The sequence below is a fragment of the Mesoplodon densirostris genome, chromosome 12 (genome assembly GCF_025265405.1).
Source record: "Mesoplodon densirostris isolate mMesDen1 chromosome 12, mMesDen1 primary haplotype, whole genome shotgun sequence".
NCBI lineage: Eukaryota > Metazoa > Chordata > Mammalia > Artiodactyla > Ziphiidae > Mesoplodon > Mesoplodon densirostris.
The window spans coordinates 39,497,514-39,520,088 of record NC_082672.1 but is presented as its reverse complement, the minus strand read 5'-3'; the positions used below and the strand labels follow the sequence as shown (position 1 = coordinate 39,520,088).

The 22,575-nt window shown below is 39.0% G+C and overlaps 1 protein-coding gene across 3 annotated transcripts in view; it reads left to right on the top strand.

The window, feature by feature from the left end:
- The window catches only part of PKIB (cAMP-dependent protein kinase inhibitor beta), a 101,861-nt gene extending 91,997 nt beyond the window's left edge, over window positions 1-9,864 (top strand). For 2 of the 3 annotated variants that reach the window (XM_060114996.1, XM_060114994.1), the window contains 2 exons: window positions 3,485-3,661; window positions 8,802-9,863. In XM_060114996.1, coding sequence (XP_059970979.1) covers window positions 3,493-3,661; window positions 8,802-8,869 — 237 coding nt within the window. In that variant the 5' untranslated portion in view covers window positions 3,485-3,492 and the 3' untranslated portion in view covers window positions 8,870-9,863. Of the gene's footprint in view, window positions 1-3,484; window positions 3,662-8,801 lie in introns of those variants that run through there. The other variant, XM_060114997.1, reaches the window with a different exon arrangement.
- The last annotated feature ends 12,711 nt before the right edge of the window (window positions 9,865-22,575 follow it).

Genomic DNA, 22,575 nt, shown 5'->3' with positions numbered 1-22,575 from the left:
TTTTGTTTTGATTTTAAAATGGTAATTAATGAGTATAATGTTGACAAACTTTTAGATGGCTTGTGATGGTCTTGTTTTCTAACACCAATCAACAAAAAAGGACTCATTTAGAAAGCCTATGCCAGAAATAATAGTATAAAGGCAAAAGCAAAAACTTTCAAGATAGGAGCCAATAGCAAAGAAAAAACTTGGAGCCCAGAATGTCTTCTTCCATGTTGATGGCCCACTCTACAGGCCACCTTTTGGAAGTTTTCTGACAATATGCAAATTCTAACTCAGTACTCCTTTGACAAATCCCATTTTGCTAAACATAAAATATATAGCATTCAAGTTTTTTTTTTGTTTTGTTTTTTGTTTTTTTGCGGTACACAGGCCTCTCACTGTTGTGGCCTCTCCCGTTGCGGAGCACAGGCCCCGGACGCGCAGGCTCAGCGGCCATGGCCCACGGGCCTAGCCGCTCCGCGGCATGTGGGATCTTCCCGGACCGGGGCACGAACCCGTTGTCTCCTGCATTGGCAGGTGGACTCTCAACCACTGCGCCACCAGGGAAGCCCACATTCAAGTATTTTAAAGAGTGTATCTTAATATTCTTATATCTATTGTTGTCTTCACTTTTACGATTTTGGACTATCAGGACAGTAATAATCAAGGTATTCGTGGAGCTTCTCCTCCAAGCTTAGTATAGTTAGCTTCTTTGCAATTACACAGGAAGATGCTTCACAGAAATAAACACTTCATCATAGCCATGGCTTTTGATATGATGTTAGTTGGCTGGGGACAGAATGGGGGCCTGCACATGGGGTCTGTTTCCAAACTGGTGTCAAGTACTCCTCACGAGCTATAAAGAAGCGATCTCTAATTGAAATTTGTGTGTCATGGGGAGTAGTGTGGGGGGCTCACAGATAACCAAACATTCGAGCCAGAGAGGAATACCTATGAAAAGACAGGGAATCTCTTTCTTTTTCACACACACATATATATACAGTTGACCCTTAAACAACATGGAGGTTGGGGCACCGACTTCCATATAGCCAAAAACCTGTGTATAACTTTACAATCCAACCTCCATATCTGCAGTTCCCCATCTCTGGATTCAACTAACTGTGGACTGTGTAGCACTGTAGTACATGTTAATTGAAAAAAATCCACATATAAGTGTGCTTGTGCAGTTTAAACTGGTGTCATTCAAGGGTTAACTGTATATAATTTTTTCTATTTAAAAAGTAATGAAAGGCAGAATCTGAAGTAGCTGTTGTTTGGCTGTCTATATGTATCACTGGGATTTAGAAAGATAGTTTTGTGGTAATCCATGTCATCTTGCTTTCAGAGTGAACTGAAACTGGATTTGCATCCTTGTGTGTTAGGTTAGCAGTTGTTCAGCTTAAAATAAGTCATTTAACCTTTCTTAGCCCCAGTTACCACAACCATATAGTGAGGGTTATTTCGCACTACCTCACAAGGATTATTGGGAGGTTTATCTGAGATAATAGATATGGAAGTGTTCATGTAGTATTGAATAAATTCTGGTTTCCCTTTTAAAAAACTCAAGAGGTCTTTCAATAGGAAGATGTTTCTTGTTAGGACTAAGGGGGTTACATAGGAGGTGGTGGTGTAAATAAAACTTAGTGAGAAATGAACAGTGATGCTGGTAATCAAACATACGGTTTTATAGTTACAAAGAGTTTCCATGTTCTTTATCTCATTTGTTCTTCACTAGAATTCTGTGAATCAGTCAGGCTAATGTTTATATCCATTATATAGGGGAGGAACTGTGACTCAGAGAAATTAACCAATATCACCTTGCAAGCCTGTAATGGAGTGTTCTTTTTGACTAACAGTCCAGTGCTCTTTACTTTATGTTGTCAATACCAGACAACTGGCCAATACTCAACAGTTAGAAGTCCAAAATTATGTCTGAAAATCTAGCATTGTTCTCAAATTGTCCATGACTCCTGCAAAGATGAGACCATCTGGGGAAGTAGCCTAGACTCTACTCCTGGACTCCTGAGGCCCACACTAAGCTCGATGTGCATTTCTTGGTTGCTATGGACCAAAGAAATTGTGTTTCTAATATCAAATGCACAATATTTTGTGACTGTTTCACTTCATTTTTAGCATTTCCTGAATTGCAGTTAACTGATTGGAAAGGGCTCCCTTCTGAGGTGAAAAGTTTGGTTTGCTTCGTGTAGGCCAAGGTTCATATATTTCGGCCCTCACGTATCACAAATGAGTATCTCCATCTCTTGGTTGATACTCAGCACATTCTGTGTATGATGTTATCTATCCTTGTATGTAAACCTTTTTTCTCCCCTTGGAGAGTACAAGTCCCCTAAAAAAGGAGAATAAATCATTCCTCTGTACTCTCAAGGCCCCAGCTGAGAGCCTAGCATTTAATGGGTTCTCAAAAAAAAAAAAAAAGTTTGCTGCTGCTTTTGAGGTACTCTTCAGTGTTGACTTCTTAGGAAAGATTCATTAGAAAACTTCATATAAAAGAGAGGGCTAGGGCTTCCCTGGTGGCGCAGTGGTTGACAGTCCTCCTGCTGATGCAGGGGACGCAGGTTCGTGCCCCGGTCCGGGAAGATCCCACATGCCGCGGAGCGGCTGGGCCCGTGAGCCATTGCCACTGAGCCTGTGCGTCCGGAGCCTGTGCTCCGCAACGGGAGAGGCCACGACAGTGAGAGGCCCGTGTACCGCAAAAAAAAAAATAAAAATAAAAGAGAGGGCTAGTTTTAGAATAAGCAATGTCTGCTACCTCCCTCGCTGTATAGTGAATGGTCTCTTGAGAATTCTTTCATAGAGGGAGAGAATTGCTAGGAAGATAAAGGATGCTTAGAAAAGCACTAGTTATTACCATGTCCACTTGAAGGCAAGAAAAGGTAACACAGGTTCTACTCTCCCAAACACGGACATGAATCTATTGAAAATTAGGTCTGAGACCAGAGCAGATAGAGATACACAGCTGCCCCTGGGGTAAAAAGCCTTTGAGATAAAGTTGAATTTCTTATTTCTAAAGAGTAAGAAAAAAGTGTGTTTTGTTTGGTCCTTACAAATTATAGTGATTTGTTTTCAGCCTAAGCAAGCACTACAAGCAAATACTGGCAGGCAGAGTCTCCACAGGAGTGGCCAAGCAAGTCAGTTTGCATTTCCTTCTAAGCCCTCCTTTGGCTGATCCACCCATAGAAAAGCAGAATAAAAGGCAAGAGATTACTGCACCCTAAAGCATCCAAGTGGCTCCTTTGTCTCTGAGGTTATTTATAGCAATCTGGCTCACACTGAGGCCTTCCTGCTTTATTCAGCGAGTGTACAAAAGTTCAAATAGAAGCTCCAGGACCTTAGCATAGACATAGATGCAGGGTACGATCAATGATTAGATATTCAAAGCTTCAATGTTGTTGATGTAGCCATGCCTTTTAACCCCCACCAGTGTGAACATGGACCTTGGACTAGGCTCATCCTCTTCTTCATGTGCACATTCTATTTGTAGATGTTGCTATGAGGACAGATTCATCAAAAATGACGGATGTGGAGCCTGTGGTCAACAATTTTGCATCATCAGCAAGGGCAGGCCGCCGGAATGCTCTACCAGACATCCAGGGTTCAGCTGCCACGGGCGGAACCTTGGAGTTGCTCCTCAAACCAGAGGTCCTCTCCGTGAAGGAAGGTAACACTCAAAATCCTCTTAAAATCAGCAGCATTTCTCTCTTCTTCATCCTTCCCTCTGGAACAGTCTCCCTTTTAACTAGTTAAGCTTGTTTACTAAAGCTTCTCAGCTTTTGTTTAAAGCTAAGTAAATTTTTTTTCAGCCTTTCTAAAAGTGGACTTTTCCTCTTATTATCTCCTAGATTAAATGTGGAAACTGAACATTTATTTATTCGTTGGCTGTGTATAGTTATGCACAGGGCTAATGATTGGGAATACAAAGGTGAACAAATACAATCCATTCCTTCAAACAGCTTACAAAATTTCTTGAGAAGCTCTCAGAAATAAAGTCATTTTTCTTCTGCCATCCATTGGCAAATCACTTTGGAAGCTTCTGCTTCATTGTAGTATTCTACAGGCTCTTCTATTTCTCATAGCTAAGAATAGGTTTATTATCAACTAGAGATGGGAACTTTAAAAGTTGATCATTATTTAATCAGTGGAAAAAGTTGAATTCAGAAAAAACGAGAGCTATCAAACCAATGAAGGAAAATCTTGGGTCTTTTACCCTGTTGCTTACATACAGTTCATAAAGCTTCCAGCGTTTAGTCTTGTGAAAATAAATATAATAACACTTACAGTAAAGTGTTAAGAGTCCCTTCACTTAAAAACATTCAAATAGCTTAAAGAGAGTTTTAGTACCAAGCCATTACCAACATACCTGTGCTTTGTACCCTATTTTAGACTTCAAAGTGGACTCCAGTGTGTGTGTAGAAATTTATTACTGGTGGCATTGAGGCAAGAAAGAGCTGGAAGCTTCTGCACCTCCACCCTATTCATGTGAGCCCTAGAAGAGGGCTCTTAGTTCTTTGCTTCAGGAGGTGACTTTCTACCTGGTAAAATTACAAATGTTCCTGGTATGATCTTTATGAAATACTTATATCCTTCTTAGGCCAGGGACTGTGGCCAGACCTTGGAGTCCCATGGTTAGCTCACCTTTTTCTAAAAATCATTGTATGTATCATAAAGGGTACTAAAGTAATAGTAAAAAAGTATACACGTACATGTAAACTATCATAAGATAAAAGAAAAGATGGAGGAAATGAAAGAAGAGGAATAAAAATATGTGTAATGTTTTTGGCCTTTTAAGTTAAAAAATGTAATCTGATTATCAGGGCATGGTATTGCTGTGGAAGAGCCATCCTCAACTAGTGAGGTAGAGAAGATACGTTACTTGTTCATGTAACAGGCTTAATTAAAGTTGATAGCCGCTAAACACACACACAAAACCTTAATGCTTATTGACATTATTTAGTTAAACAAAAGAGAACAAATACACTGTAAGAAAGCTAGTAGTGTCTTCATTTTATTGTGTTCCCTGAAGAGACCATTATCTGAAAGAATAGTGTTTCTATTTTTATATTTTTCTTTAAATCATTTTGAAATAAAGTTGAAGGTATTAACTAAGAAACTCAAAATGTTAAAAAGTGAATCAACATAGTAACACCGGACGTTAAAGAATACACAAAAGGAAGTAAGTTTATGTAGGTAGATGGCATAGACAATGTGTCACTAACAAAGCTATACATAAATAGCTTTAAGGTCTATCTTCTTTTTTTATTAGCTAAGCACAGACATTAAGGATTTAAAATGAATAGTTTTCAATTGCTAATAGTAGCAAAAATCTAGGGCCTGTCTCAGACATTATGATTTCAATGTTTTAGTCATTTAAAAATAGAAATTCTGGGACAGATCTGCAAGTTTCCCTCAGATCAATCCTCTTTCGTTTTTGTTTTTTGATATTCTTAAGTGGGAAGAAATCTAGGATCTCAGACATCCTGCATCCTGTGTGAAATTAACCTGCCTGAAATCTTCCTAGTTTATAATCCATCTTAGTCTATCCCTTACAAATTGATAACCATGGTAGGGAGGACAATGATGCCCTGTAACATATCAGCAAGAGGTGACAGAGGGTAGAAGCTTAGGAAACTGTAAATGTCACAAAGGGCCTTTCTCACCTCCCACCATCACTAACTATTCATTTGATCCACCATTCAACTTAGTGCCAAGTGCTAGGCACCATTCTAAAAGCCGGCCATATAGTAGTGAATAAGACAGACATAAACTCTTACTGTTATGCATCTTATATTCCAATGGGAGAGTTAGAGTGTAAACAAATAAATACGTAAGTCAACAGTGATATGTTCCATCAGAGAATTAAAATAGGATGCTGCGTTAGAGACTTACTGGGTGGCTACTTTAGACTGAGAAATTCCAGATGTCCTAACTGAAATCTGAATGGCAACAGTAGGTTTTGAATAACAACTGAATGGTCCAGGCACAGGAAAATCAGAGGGAAGAGCATTCTTTGCAGAAGGAGCAGCTTGTAAAAAGCTCTTAGAGTGGAACAAGGTGGACGTGTCAAGAAGCATAAAATCTGGCCACCATGGCTCGGAGGCAGCGGGTAAGAGGGAGATTGGTAGAGGTGACACTGCAGAGGAGGCAAGGACTAGATCTCTTAGGGCTTCAGAAACCTGGATGAATAAAGAGGATATTATTCTAAATGTGAGGGTTTTCATCAGGGGAGTGATGTTCCTGTTTGAATATCCACTTTGTTATGTGGAGAATGGATTGTAGAAGAGAAATAATGGATATAGTTGAGTTAGGAGGTGTAGTCCCCATTAGGAAATGTTTTGGGGCCAAATGAAACATTCAGACTCATAAGACCACATCTGGTGCCAGTCTGTGCAGAAGTATACAGGTTTAGAAACACAGCAGGCCAGAAGGGCTGCATTACACCACCTCCTTCTGTGGAAGTCCTTGCAGCGAACCACGTAAGCAGTCCTGGGGGCCAGTCTCTATGCACCTCCACCCCACCACTCACTGAGAACTCAGGTGCAAGGGGACAAGATCTGCACCAATGGGGGCAACGAGTTAGAAGCCCCATGTCCCATGGGGGCTAATACTTTGTAACAAGTCCTTGGACACTGCTTCCTAACTTCTCTGCAAGGGACATGCTCAGTTATAAGTGTCATGGCATTTACAGAATCCCAGTGCTATGGTTTCCTACCAGGTATTTACAGTTATCATATAGTTTCTCTCAGTATAGTTGTACTTTACCATTAGGGTCATTTTTACCATACACTTAGTAACCAGGCTGACATTCCACCTGAATCCAGTTCCCAGGGTAACAGAGCTAGAAAATTAACCCCAAGTCAAATTTGTCCTTAGAGAAGGATAAAGGGCTTTGTTGACTTTACCTGTGGGGCACTTGCCGTAGTCCAGTGAAAGACGATGGCTCTGAGTAGGCAGTGAAGATGGAGGAAGGTGGGTGGATTTGGGATATATTTTATAGGCAGAATTCATAGGACTTGCTGATGAATTGGAGGTGGTGGAGATGACTACAAGTAATGAAGAAGAGAAATGGAGGATAATTCCTGGAGCAGCAGGGTAGATGGTGATGCCATATACTGAGAAGGGCCAGCATGGACGAAAAGCAATTTTCAGGGTTAGAGGAGTGATATCTGCTTCCCGCACATTCCATCTAAGAGGCCTATGAGACATTCAAGTGCTGTCAGCTCTACTTTCAAAATTGGTTCAGAAATCTGCCATTTTCTCCTTCAAAGATCTAGTCTCTTGGTACCTCTCCAACCCCATTTTCCATCCTTTCTTTCTCTGCACAGTCCCAATTGCAGTTCTTCCTGCACGTTGCTGCCTTTGACCTTGACGTTTTCTCTTCTTGGAATGCTCTTCTCCCTGCTACCCAACTAGCAAACTCCCTCACCCCCTCAGGTCTTTACTCATGTGACCCCTTCTCAGTGAGGCATTCCCAGCCAACCCTATCTAAAATTGCAACCTCCAGGCCCCAAGACTTCTTGACAATTCCTGATCTTTAATTTCCTCTGTAGCACTTCTCACTTCCCACATGCCACTCATTTTACTTATTTTAGTTATTGTCCATATTCCTCACAAGAAGTTCCCTGAGAGCTGGAATGTATGTTTGGTTTTTTTTTTTTTTTTTTTTTTTTCACTGCTTGGTACATAGTGCTTGAAAGTTGGAGAACTGAATGGTCTATCAGATTTCTTTTCAAAGATGCCATTGATGATTTTGGCGGGACCCATTTTGCGGAAGTAGTAGAAACAATAGTTTTGTTTTAAAATGATGACAGCAAAAGATATAATATATTTTAAAGGATAAAAGAAAAGCCAGTAAGTGGAGGAATTGCAGTCAAAAGAAGGCCTTTGTTAGTTTGAAGATGGTAGTGACTTGAGGAAATGAAGGAGCCAGGAGAAAGAGCAAAAGTCAGATGAAATGCAGGGATTAGAGATGATCTTGAGAATGCTGTTGAGGCAGAAATGGATAAGATCCTGGATTATGAAGAAATTAGACCTGGACAGTAGGAGCAGCACCAGGGCCAGCCACAAGGGCGTGCTGGGTGGGCAGCTGCACAGGGCCTCGGGCTCATAAGAGGCTCGCCCTTGGTTTTGTTCTACTGTTGCTGCCTTGAAATTTTCCATATTTTTTGAATAAGGGGTGCTGTGTTTTCACTTTGCACTAGATTCCAACAACTTATGTAGTCAGTCTGAGGAGCACATCTTCCATTGTAACATGGGCAGAAGGAAAAAGTCGAGACTGCAAGGGATTTTAGAGGTTTGGTGGCAGAAAGTTGAGCTTGTGTGATCTGATTGTTTGACTTTTTTTCCTGGAAGTAGAAAGTGCGATTAAGTCCTAAGAGCAAAGGAGATAAAAAGTGTGAGGAAGCTAGAGAGAGTGTGATCCAGCATCGAGAGATGGGGAAGGGCAGGGTCAGTCAGTCTGCATCCAAATTGTGGCTCTGTCACTAGCTCGGCGACTTTGGGCAAGTCACTTAACCTGTTTATGCTTCAGTAAACTAATCTATAAATGGAGATTGTAATAATACCTTTGAAGACCGCCTGGCACATAATAATTCTGGAGAAGAGGAGAGAAAGGTAACTAAGAGACAGACCCATATCTCTTTCCTTTGTGTAGTTTCTACATCTGCACTGATGGCAAAGTATGTCCTAATCAAGTAGAAAATGACTAGGGTGCCTAAAGGAAAAACCAACTGTTTTATTCCAATATAATACAAAGTAGATTTCAGTATATTCTCTATATGATGGAAAACTATTTGTTTTTTTAGATGTGAAAACGAAAGATAAAGAAACAGCACAAGACCAATTGGAAAAGCCCAAAGATGAAGGAAAATGAAGGCTCATTACCTATCAAAAGTGCTGAATTTCTGCACATTGAAAGACTTAGTGGCTCTGCTTTCCTGAGATGTTTGATCTGGTAGTAACTATGGTAACATTGCTGCCCTAAGCAACATGTGTGTACTAGATAATGTTGTTGTGACGCTACTCACTTGGATTGCAACCGTGATGTCCAGTGTAGGTTATTAAAAAGCAGATTACTTCCAAATTGCACCCAAGAGAGAGGTTAAGAATGCATGGTCACTTAAATACATATCATTGTCTATAAACCCAACAAAATCCAACGTTCTCTTTTGGATTTCTTTAGCCAGATATATTTTTAATTCCATTTTTATGGTGATGGGTAAATCATTTCTTGGTAAATATCAGCCAAACACTATTAATTTAAAACTTCATGGGATTTGTAGGAAATTGTGGTTTTGGTGAGAAAGAATGATAGAATAGTAAAAAATGAATCAGTAAAAGTATGTTTGTTTTTTATCCAAAAATACACCATTTCTTTCTCAAACCTTACAAAGATTTGGAAAAGTAGTAAAATTTGACAACTCAGACATCTCTAGGAAGTTTTTGTTTGATGTATTTTGCTTCTAGTCTCTGCATACTGATTTTTCATGTGGACTCCTAAAACGGAAAATTTGTGATGAGTAGTTTATATGGAATATGCCTATTAAATGAATCTCGCGCTCTTCCTTAACTTCAGTGTGTGTGTGTGCATATATTTTTCTTTAATGTGAATTACACAAAACACTTTACTAGTTGCTTTATACTGTCCTTTCTTATTGTTAGGGCTTTTGTGTATGTGACGTGTTTCTAAAATAATTTCCTCAGGAATGCAGACATTAATTTTTATATCTTTCCTAAACTAGCTAACGTAATAGTAAGCACTTAAGTATTTAGTGAATGGTGTAGGTAGAAATAGCAAAATACTTAATTTTAATATTTATTTAAGTATATATTTTAAAAGGAATGAAACCAAAACCAAAGCTTTAGTAAATTTTGATTTATTAGACATTTTAGGAAAATCATAGAATTCTGAATTTTTAAAGAAAATCTGACTAATGAATTTATTTTTATTTTCAGATATATATGCATGCCATATTTTATTTGATTGTTGATTTAGGCCATGTCTGTATACAGTAATCAAATAAACTCTTTCACTATTAAAGAAACTTCTTACTGACACAAGGCTTCTTCATTTTCTCTCCTATAGAATAACAGGTGAAAAACAGTGACATATTTTAGCAAGGGAAGTTAATAGTCTTTGCGATATAAAACACCTCCTGCTTCTCATTTCATTGACAAAGTTTATCTTTAAATCTGAGAATACACCAAAGGGGTAGATTTCAAAAATTCTTGTTATAAGTTCGTAAACATAAATTTTTCTTTAAAAAATAATCAAAAGTAATATTTTGGGTGTAGTACTAATTTAACATTCAATAAAATGTCTTATAGCCATTAAAATTAGGTTTCTGGAAGTTATTTAATGACAAGATATTATATAATCAGTATAAAGAGGAGTTAGGGTAGAGTTTTCAAGTTTGGGGGGAGTAGCAATTTTGCCTTCTGGAGGACATCTGGTAACATCTGGAGACATTTCTGGCTGCCACTAGTAGGGGGGGGCCAGGAAGAGAAGGTGCTACTGGCATCTAGTTGGCAGAGCCAGGGATGCTGCTAAGCTGCTAAGCGTCCTTCAGTGCTGCAGGGCAGACCCTCACAGCGAAGAACTATCTAGCCACGAGTGTCAATAGTGCTGAGGCTGAAAAACCCTGGAATAGAGTGAAACTGTCAAGCATGTGGATTTTGGATTCAAATGACCTGGGTTTGAATTCTAGCTCTGCTACTCATTACCTGTCTGATCTTGGGCAATTTACATCATGTCTCTAAGTTTTATCCTCTTGGAATGGTATTAATAATAGTACATACTTTATAGGGTGAGTGGAAGTAGTAAATGCAATAGAATAGGTAAGACACTTGGCTAATGTCTGGCAAAGAATAATTATTCAATCAATATTAGCTATCATCATCATTGTTTTTATTCTAGATGTTTTTGCCATTATTTTCTGGTAGTGGAGGTGGTGGGCAGCTGGATTTGTTAACTTGGCTATCTTCTGCCTTCCTCTGTGATTTCACAAACATCCCCAATCTCAGGGCTGGGAGAAGACACTCTGATGGAAATTGACAATTCATGGTAATTACCACATTAGTGCCTATTCAATCATGCTAATGAGCCACTGACAGGTGATGAGTATTACCTTTTAACAATGAGTCACCTCCCTAGTGTTTTATGACAGTTACTGACACAGAATTTTGATTCAGTATTTAAATGAGTAGTAGCGTGTTCCACGAAAATGTAGAAGAGAAAAAGTAACAGATCTTGAGTCATAGTATTTATCTCTCACTTGGAAGGTATTTATCTCTCATTGAGAAGACCAGAAATGAAGCCATGTCCCTCCTCATCATTGCTAGTAATGACATATAGTCTTAATCATGTATATCCTGAATCACTTTTTCATCACAACACACATAAATGTCTCATTTTATACATGTAATATTTTGTACTACACAAGGTATCAGGCTTGTTGAATATTTGCCAACAAAAGGATTTTTTGGCTGAGAAGGAATACGCACAAAGAAGAATGAGAGGTCAGTAGTACTTTAAAGACAAAATTGACTTTGCCAACCAACTTTAAAAAAATCAACCTCTTTTAGAGAACCTATAGTATTTTGTCATAGCAAGTAGCCGCTTTTAACAAAGCCCCTAGTTGGGGCTCATTAAAGAAAGTCTTCATGCTCATTCTTGCTATTGTCTTTTTACAAGTCACTTGCTTTAGTCAATAGCTATAAAGTCTTAATACTGTCAGAGAAACCAGGACAAAAGGGGCAATAGAACTATAAAGGGACTATATGGAAACTTGACTCTATACATAAGAGGAGAAAGAGCAAAAACCATTCTGTGTCATGTGCCCAGAGATCTTGTATGTGTGCGATCTGGACTGGAAAGGCTTGAACCTTCTCAGAATGTGCGTGGCTACAGGGAGAGGCATCCTCTTTGCAAGAGGAAACACTGCATTAGCTTTCGGTTTTGCCAGCTCAGATGGCTTGGGCAGCTTGGGCAGATGATGGTGGAGAGAGAGAGAGAAAAAGAACAGAGAGGGAGAACAAGAGGAAGAATTACCGAAGCATACTAGCCTGTTGCCTTATCTGTGGAACCTGACACCTCAAGTTCAAATTACAGCTCTGCCATTTGTGCTCATGACTTTGGTTATTTTACTCTCTGTGTTTCAACTTCTTCACTCTATAAAATGGTGAATTATTATGAGAATTAAATGAGTGAATACTGGTAAATTGCTAAGGAAAGTGCCTGATACATAACAAAAGCTTATTATTAGTTATTATCATTATTACTTGCATGAGCATAAAGGGTGGTGGAGACTTCAAGGTGAATGCCCTAGGAGGTCTGTTGACTCTATGTTATTAACCCAGGTAGATTTTTCTGCTATTCCTTCACTCTCTTTTCTTTCCATGAGCAGTACCTCCTTAGCTAAAACTAGGACTGATTTATCAGAATGCACTCCAGTTTTTTCCAGAGTTACTCTTGATGACTCTCAGAACATCAAAAATCTGCAGCTATTTAAAAATGGAAGCATTGGCTCAAACAAAGGGCTAGAGGATGTATTGCTGCTACCTGTTAAAATCCTAGAACAGATTGCTCATTGAGCACACAGTAATAGGAAAAATTATTATTATTATAGCCATACTTTGAGTGACTGGTGATTACTTAGCACCCTAGTAGATCCTTTTGAAGCTTCATAATAATAATCATACAAAATGGTTGTTAATGTTTCTCATTTTACAGATGAAGAAAATGGATTCAGGGAGTGACTTTGGGAATTCACTCAAGTAAGAAAATGGCAACAGTGGTCTCGGATAGGGCTCTCAGAACCAGGATATGCACTGCCTCTACTGCTCTAAGTGGCCCCTTTGCCTCAGACCATCCCATCCACAACTCTTATTAAATTTGTCTGAATTCCACTTAGGATTCCTAAGAAAATTGAAAAGTTGTACATAGGCAGAAGACATTGATATCTTAGCATGAGCAATTTTATTTATTTATTTGGCCTGTATTCATTCAGTCACTCCTTCATTAATTCATATTTTACCTTTTTCCAGAAAAGATTTTATAGGGCAAGCACAATTACCATTTAATTTGCCATTAACTTGGGAGACCCTGAAGGAAAGGAAAATTGATGAGGAGCCTATGGCGCTGTAGGGTGGGAGGAAGTACCCGGAAATGAGGCAAAGGGGATAAAGCTGAAGTGAAAAGAAGAGAGGCACCATGCTCACACTTGATTCATTTCATGTTTGTGCTGGGGCTGGTCATGATTGTGAAAAGGGCACACTGACATTCTGTAGGAGACACAAAAATAATCTGGCATGAACTAACTATAAGTATCTTAAAAGTAGGGCCACATAGGTGAATGAAATGACTTCCCTTATTCCATGTAGCTGCAGTTCAGAGGCTGAATAATATTTGCCAGTACTGATGGCAGAGAAGCCCCTAAAGTGCTAGATGGGGATGGGGATGGCTACAGAGGTCTTGGGAACCATTCTTCTCAGAGCTAGAAACTAGGAAAAAGCTTTTGCCCCAACTTAGAGTGTATGGAATTGACTTCAGCAGCTCTGTGAAGGCTCTCGTGGTGCTTTAGATATGTTAGACATTCAAAATTCTTGTTTTATAATAAAATTTTCACCTAAATTGGATTTCTGCTAGTGGAAGGGATTTGCTTTTTAAATCTTTCCTTTCTTTGATATTTGAAAATTGTGTATAACAATAAGGAAAAAAAGCAGAGAGCCATCAGTCAAGAAATGTGGATTTGGTTCAAGGATTTTTAACTTAAATTTAACCTAAATTGACTGTAGGCCTCTAGGGAAATTATTTTCCTTTTTAATTTTCAGTTTTAGGAATTACTCAAAATCGACACTAGGTGGCGCCAGCATCACATCTCTTACGAATTTCACAAAAGTCAAATTTAATCAGGTTTCCTAAGGTTTTCAATTTGTTTTGTTTTGTTTTACCAATTCTGCGACTTGTATTGCTCAGGATTGTTGCAAAAATAAACCAACAGCAGGAAACAAAACCCACAGTGTTTTAAACACGATTTTTTTCTAAGAGACAGTTTAGAACGGAAATTATAATAAAAAGTCTGCTAATCCCTGGCTGATTGTTTAGTACACCTTATGCTCTTAGATACCAAAAGAGGGTGCTATAATACATTTTAAAAATGCGCTTCTTAGGAATAAAAAAGCTACAACTTTTTCTTCTATGCAACAAAACGTTCCTTTTTTCTGTATAACAGGGTTGACTGGATTTCTTTCATTCTTTTTTTTTTTTTTTTTTTTTTTTTTTTTTGCGGTACGCGGGCCTCTCACTGTGGTGGCCTCTCCTGTTGCGGAGCACAGGCTCTGGACGCTCAGGCTCAGCGGCCATGGCTCACGGGCCCAGCCGCTCCACAGCATGTGGGATGCTCCCGGACCGGGGCATGAACCCGTGTCTCCTGCATCGGCAGGCAGACTCTCAACCACTGCGCCACCAGGGAAGCCCTCTTTCTTCTTTTTTTAAATTTAAGATAGCTATGCACAAATGCTTTATTCATTAAAATAAAATAAAAAAACAGTTCTCAATTCTCTACAATCTTAGATTAAAAGTTGACCTTTGATTTTTTTTTCCAAGTTAAAAGCACTGTTTTCAGTTGTGACTTTGAGACTTTGAAAAGCCCCTAGCAGTAAATGGTATGTGAATGTGTGGCTATATTTTTGATTTAATTCAAAATATCTTCTATCACTTAACAGTTTCCCCCTCCACTTAGGAGAAAGGTGGGTCTCATGAAAACCAAATGAGGATTATCCTAGTGATTATTCCTGGTCTACCAAGTGCAGGAAGGGAAATAGGGGAAACTTTCCCCACAAATCCCTCTGTCTGTTGTGTGGGAAAGTTGGGTGCACAAAGGAGATGCTGGCCAAATAGTCTTGGCAAGGACCCTGCTGGGGTAAGAGACCCTGAGCACAGCTTCTTGATATCCCTGGAGTGTTTTCACTGGATGCGAAGTTCCCCATGCAGTGATGGGCCACCTGTGGGTGAAGAGGGAGGAGAAGGGACAGATAATGCAAGAACAGCTAACGCTTAATATGCGTTAAAGACTGTGCCCAGTGCTTTATGTGTGTTTGTTGAATTCTAACCGTAGCGCTACATGTGAAAAAACAGGCCTGGACGAGTTGTTGCCCAAGGTCACACTAGCCTGAGGTTTCAGAACAGGCCTCCCCAAGATAAGCCACTTGGGCATGTAAATTATTTTGAGCTAAAGGCCATGGAGACCCTATGGGTTCAAGAGGAATTACGCCCCTCCCTTAACTCCCTAAAAGGATTTAAGTTGGGGATTTTTCTGAGAAAAAGAGTTATTACCACAGATAAATTTTATCTAAGTGGCCCCATCTGTATGGCGGGGCAAACATTTTATTATCCAACATCTGCTCTTCCTCATATGTCATGTGAAAGACCCTCCTCTCCTTGGAAGCCCCAGGCCCCAATCCCATTCCCTAGCTCGGGATGGCATATAAACCTCATCTTACCTTCCTGTCTCTGACCCTCTCATGTACGTGGAGTTCTGTACTTAATGAAATTTAATTTGATTTTCTCCTGTTAACGTCTCACGTCCATTTAATTCTTAGACCAACCAGAAGAACGTAGAAGGGTAGAGGAGGTTTTCTTCCTCTCTGACACTAGTAAATAGCAAAGCCAAGTTTCAAACCAAAACAGGTTGAATCTAGAATCTGTGTTTTTACATATAACCTTATATCATCTCCCCAAATGAGAACGCTTATACAGCGACTACTATATGCCAGACACTGTTACTGTTCTAAGTGTCTTACCCATATTAACTCTTTTAATTCTCACAACCCCATGATACAGGTATTATTGTCCCTGTTTTATAGTTGGGGAAACAGGCACAGATTAGTTAAAAGGTTGAAATGATGATTGAAGTTGCGGGTGTGCTCAAAGACAAGACTTTAAGCCAGTCAATCAGCATATTTAGCTGGTGCAGAATTCAGCTCTGAACCTCTTCCCCCTTCTCCTTTTCCTTGGGGTTCTCTTACTTCCATCAATGTTGCCCCCTCCAGGCTGCTCCCCGCCCCCAGCCTGCCACACTGCCTCTTTTTGGTGGCTTTGGTTTAATCATGGGGATGAGTTTCTTCTCTTCGTGCCTCTTGTCACTCCTTAGATTTAAAACAAATATGACACTAAATGTAGAGAACAAGAAACACTAACTTCCTCTTCACTGAGTGTATAGCCCACCTGCTTCCCAGCTCCAGCCTTCCCTACACGGATGCCATCTTCCTACCAGGCGCCCACAGCCAAGATGGCCTTGGGTCTCCTCTAATGTTCATCCTCCTTCCTGGTAATTAAATGAATGGTCCCATTCTTCCAGTGTGAATGCCTGCTTCCCTGCAGCAATGGATGCTTAGGTGTTTGGCCAGGAGATAGTGTGAGGGGGGGGGGGCAACTTGCTCCATCAGAGCGCATAGACCCATAGAAAAAGAGGTTCTTTTCCATTCACAGATTTTTTTTTTTTCAAATACAAGCGTTCTTTATTTCTTGGACTTTAGCTTTCTTATATGTAGAATAAAGTTATTGAAAAGGCTTTTAAATAATTCTAATTCTGATAGCCTCTGATTTTTGTACTCATTTTAAGAGGTATTTTGAGAGAATAAAACTGTCAGCAGTAGTGGCATATATATTTTAACTTACAAATTCATATTTTGTTTTGTTTGTTTTTAATTTTTTCTGTGCTGCCTGTTTCAGTTTTCTGGCTGAGAAGAGACAGACTGGCCATTGTGTGTGCAGTCTTCACAACTGCATACTCAACAAATGATTGATAATATAAATTATCAACAATAAGTGAAGGAATTATCAGAATTTCTATAGCAAGTAATGCCATATAAAACTTTCACTTAATTTAATTCGGTTGAGTGGCTTCCAGAGCTGTCCTCACCCTCCCCTCACTGCTCCTTCGAGATATAGACATAGGCAGCTCCACATCGACACATGTCCTGATACATTACACATCACACTAGATACGGAGCCACCCCATCTGAGTGGCTAGCGACCATAAGGACGTTCCTCTCCCTTTCTTAAGACTTTCACCCTTCTAAATAATCTCCCTGTTCCTCCTCACCCCACCTGATCCCTATTCTTAGATGTCTCTGGACTTAACCACATTTGACGTCTTTTGGCAACAATGGTCAAAAGAGAGAGGATGGAAAACCATCAGTGGCTGCCTTGCTGGTTGCTCTTGTAGAGTATCTACTGCATCCCTGAATGAAGAGTGTGTTTCAGATGTGACCAAAGGCTGAGAGGAGGCGAAGTGCACATGTCCTATTTGGAGAGAAATGGGCCAGCGTGGTTGGCACTGAGGTAAACAGAGAAGTAGTGGGAGATATGGCAAATAAGATTAGAAATGAGATTCAGAGTACATTCTAGAGACTTGGAAAAGGCATCTGGACCTTATCCTATAGGCAACAGGAAAAAAATATATATGTTTTTTGAGTAGTGAACCAATGCAATGAAACTATCAAACTCCTTTATCTTCTTAAGTAATATAAATAAAATATTTTACACTTTATGCTCAGTCAATAAATGGGAAATGGGTGGCAACTAACCCAAACGGGCCGACTCTGTCAAAAAAATCTCCATATCAGAGAAAAGGACCTAGATGCTGCAAGAAACTTCAGTTCGTACAATGCCAGCTCAGCCTTCACACATCCCCTCCCAGTACAGGTGATGTATTTCTTGCATATCTAATTTACCTTAGCTAGTAATCTGCTAAAAAAGCAATCTCTCCTCTTTGCCCTTTCTCTTTGTTTTTGGCGTTAAGAAATTTCATTTCAAATGCCCTCAGTCTTCAGAGAAAGGCAGATGTAGAAATTAGAGTCTGAACCCCTCTTGTCTCTGTCACTAAGTCTTCTGCATTTTAATAAGCTGGGGACACAACCATGCTCTGGTAGCATAAGAGGGTAGAATTTCCAAATCCACGAAAGGCCTATGTGGATTTTCTAAAAAGGAAAGAAACAGTAACCAGATGGTAGTTAATAGGACAACTTTAAAGGCAAGTATTTGTTTTGAACTCTTTCCTAAAGGAAAGTTAGCTAATTAATGGAAGAAAAGAGAATAAGAGAAAAGCAAGAGGAGAAGAAGAAATACTAAAGATAATGAATAAAGAGAAATGTGAGGAGGAATGGATATTGGAAAATAAGGGGAACAAATTCGGCAGTTCTAGAAAAATAGAGAGAAAAAATATATTACTGCAGGTTTTTCACCAAGTGGTTGCCTAGGAAACTTAAGTAGGAATGGTTCTCTCTTTACTGAACAAGTATTGAAGAACACACCGAATTTAGAGTCAGTTGGCTCTACCAGTATCAACTGGAAAACAAACACGTTTCAGGCATATTAGTTATGAGCTGATATTAGTTATGAGCATATTAGTTATGCTCATTAGTTATGAGCACCATATTTTCTATATTATGCTTTTCTACGAACAGAAATGGTTGACGTCAACAATTTTGGAAGGTAATAGGAGAGGAACAGTAAAATTGAAACACAGGCATGGTGAGATTTTTTTTTTTATATAAATGTATTTATTTATTTTTGGCTGCTTTGGGTCTTCGTTGCTGCATGCGGTATTTCTCTAGTTGCGGTGAGCGGGGGCTACTCTTCGTTGTGTTGTGCGAGCTTCTCATTGCAGTGGCTTCTCTTGTTGTGGAGCACGGGCTCTAGGCACATGGGCCCAGCAGTTGTGGCTCGCAGGCTCTAGAGCGCAGGCTCCGTAGTTGTGGTGGTGCACGGGCTTAGTTGCTCTGCGGCATGTGGGATCTTCCCAGACCAGGGCTTGAACCCATGTCCCCTGCATTGGCAGGTGGATTCTTAACCACGGCGTCACCAGGGAAGTCCCGTGGTGAGATTTTTGAGAAGCCAGATTAGTCTAGGATGGCACAATAGTATGTGTAACATTGAGTAACAAACTGTGGAAAAAGTAAATTAGGAAGCAGCTGTGAGCCCATTTGGCAATGTGAGGTCATCTTTGCAGTTTGCCAAGTATGCTGTTGAAAAACATTTTTCCACTGTAAAGAGCTTGGTACACTTGAGGTCATGTATTGTAGAGTCAAAAAAAATTTTTTTCACATTACAAAGCAGTGTTTTACCTTCCATTAAAATGCAGCTCCTATTATCACTGTCACAAAGAACCAAAACATTAAACAATGCTTTACTGCTCCTGTTTGAATTTGTCTTTCCTATAACTTACTCTATTTTCCAGAAAATATTAATATTACATTGTTATATATAAACCCATTTCTACAATCTGTCCTGTTGTATTTTGAGGGCTGAATTCTCTGTTTTGTATATGTGTGTGGGGTGTGAGCATGTGTGTGGGGTGTGTTTGTGTGTTTGGAGTAGTGTGGAAGGGAGCAGGTGGCAACAGGAGTGAGAGGGATTGTCTTCCATGATGATTCACAACGTCTCTCTCTCTTTTTTTTTTTTTTTTTTTGCGGTACGCAGGCCTCTCACTGTTGTGGCCTCTCCCGTTGTGGAGCACAGGCTCAGCAGCCATGGCTCACGGGCCCAGCCACTCCGCGGCATGTGGGATCTTCCCGGACTGGGGCACGAACCCGTGTCCCCTGCGTCGGCAGGCGGACTCTCAACCACTGCGCCACCAGGGAAGCCCACAACGTCTCTTTTTGATAAACAAAGACAGGACTTAAGAGTGTGAGAATTTTTGCTGTTGTTTGGAAACATACCTTGCTTGTGTCACCCTATTTTTCCTTCACACGAACTGTTATCTATGAGGGAAACTTCCAAAATCATGTTCTATCTTGTGGGATAGAATAAACTCTAAATCATAAGTATTTATGCTTATAGACAACACATTGGAAAAGCTTAGCATAAAGCAAAAAAATTATCTTTTGCTTTTGGCAAATGTTTGGACTTCCTCCTTGGAATTCATTTTGTCAATTATTTATTCCTCCTTTCTTTCATCTAGCATAGAAAAAAAGTAAATCTAGAAGTTCACAGCAGGACTGGAAGCAAAGTAAATGTAATACTCAGCCTTTGGCCACCTATCTGGATCAAGGTCAAGATTTTCTCCAAAATAGGAATGAGGGAGAGAAAGCCAAGAAAATCATGGTGGCTTTTTGCTTTAATTGTATTTATTTATTCCTAGATCTAGATAGAAAATAGAAAATGAGGAAAAAAGTCATATATATATTACATATCTCTGCATATTTTATATCACTTAAACATAACTTATGTATGTATGTATACTTTTTTTAGTTCTTTTTATGTTTTAGTTGAGCAAGATAGCCACACATTTTAATTGTAAGTAAATCTTACAAAAGAGTTAAAAAAATGTAATTCAATAATGATCGTAATAAAACAGTTTGGAAAGTTCTGGTCAAATTAGGTATTATAATATTAATATAGTATATACTCTGCCTCCCAGGTTATACTCAGAGATTAGCAATTAGCTGAGTGTGTGACTTTGATTCTCCTCAAATATTACATGAAGGAATTAGCCTAGATGCTCTTCTAAAAATTCTATTCTGAAAAATGCTGTAGGTTTTATTATTTAAGAATTCATTATATAAAACAAAAGAAAGATAAAAATTAGGGAAATGTTTACACTTACACAATATAAAATAAACAATAAGAAAAGCATTTTTCAAATTAAAAAATAAATGAGTGATGATATCAGAAAATAGATCACAAAGGAGGAAAAACAAATGTCTGAAAAAAATAAGGGAATGTGAATAAAATACAATTTTTTTTTGACTACTGAATTAGCCCAGTTAAAGCAATATGGTGTGGTGGTTAAACGCATGAGACCTGAGACAGACAAACCCGACTGGAATAGCTGCTGTATCTCTTAAGATGGTAAACCTCAGGCAAGTCTCCGTTTTCCCATTGTAAAATGAAAATAACAGTAGCACGTACCTCATAAGGAGATTAACGATGGTTTAAGTGATATTACTGTAATGTGCTTAGCACAGAACCTAGTATATACTGAGTTTAATCTTAATAAGTTATTGTTTCATGCTGGTGGAATTGTTAAGACACAGATATTTTAATGAGCAGTTGGATAATGTTGGTAATGTATTGATGAAATATTAAGTAGTCCTTAACATGCTTCAAATAGTTTTTAATAACGCTGGAAAATGGGTCTAGCAATCCCATTTGGGGAACCACAATGAAAAATATTTCTAGATTTTTCCTTTAGCCAAGACTTAACTCTAGACTGTGTTGACTCAATACTTCATTCTATATGAAGAATGTATGTGTATTTATATACATATATGTATAGACATAAGTATATGCACATACATGTATATACAGTGCATATTTGCTGTAATACATGCCTCAACATATATGTATATATACACGTATGTAATATATATAAACAAAACAAAAATCTAAATAAAAAATTCAATGTTTGTTTTATCACCATTGTATATTAAATTCTGTATCTTATTTTGAAATTTTGAACATGAGATTCCATTTATGGAAATAAAGAAATTTATTTCAGGTGTATTTTCCCGAGGTATATTATTATTTTTTCAAATTTTATGGTAATGTCCACAGGTCTCTAAAATTCCTAGCTATATAGTTTTAAGAACTCAACTACTTGTAAGTTTACCTAAAAGTACTGACTTTTTCACTAGTCAAGTAACTGGATGGTGTAATTACATTGTTTATTTTTCTTTTCTTTTTTTTTTTTTGCGGTATGCGGGCCTCTCACTATTGTGGCCTCTCCCGTTGCGGAGCACAGGCTCCGGACGCGCAGGCTCAGCGGCCATGGCTCACGGGCTCAGCCGCTCTGCGGCATGTGGGATCCTCCTGGACCGGGGCACGAACCCGTGTCCCCTGCATCGGCAGGCAGACTCTCAACCACTGTGCCACCAGGGAAGCCCCACTGTTTATTTTTCATATAAGATTCTTGAGAGATTCTTTTATTTTTTTTGATATATTTACAATAAATCCATAGCTACTTATAATTAGACTACTTAATTTCCAACAAATATAGAGGTATTAGGCATAAAACATGTTTTTTTAACCAAGAACGTACTTTTTCTATTAGATGAGTTAAGCACATAGAACAAAACTACCATGTAATAATAAATAAATAAATAAATAAATAAATAAATTTATCTTATCTCTAGCTATATATTTCATAGTATCTTACAGAATTTTGAGAATATATTAAAAATAAAAGATATCCAGTAACTAAGATTTACCAAGCCTTAGATCAGTCATAAGTTTTTAATATGTGGTAAGAATGACAGGATACTTTTTTTTTTTATTGTGGTATGCGGACCTCTCACCGCTGCGGCCTCTCCTGCCGCGGAGCACAGGCTCTGGACATGCAGGCTCAGCAGCCATGGCTCACGGGCCCAGCCGCTCCGTGGCATGCGGGACCCTCCCCGACTGGGGCAAGAACCCGCATCCCCCGCATCGACAGGCAGACTCTCAACCACTGCGCCACCAGGGAAGCCCGACAGCATATTTTTAAAAACTGGCTATCACTGCGCTCTCATATATAACACCTTTTTCCTATGGTCATCCTTATTGCCTTTAAATCAGTGAAAAGATTTAAATCTTGA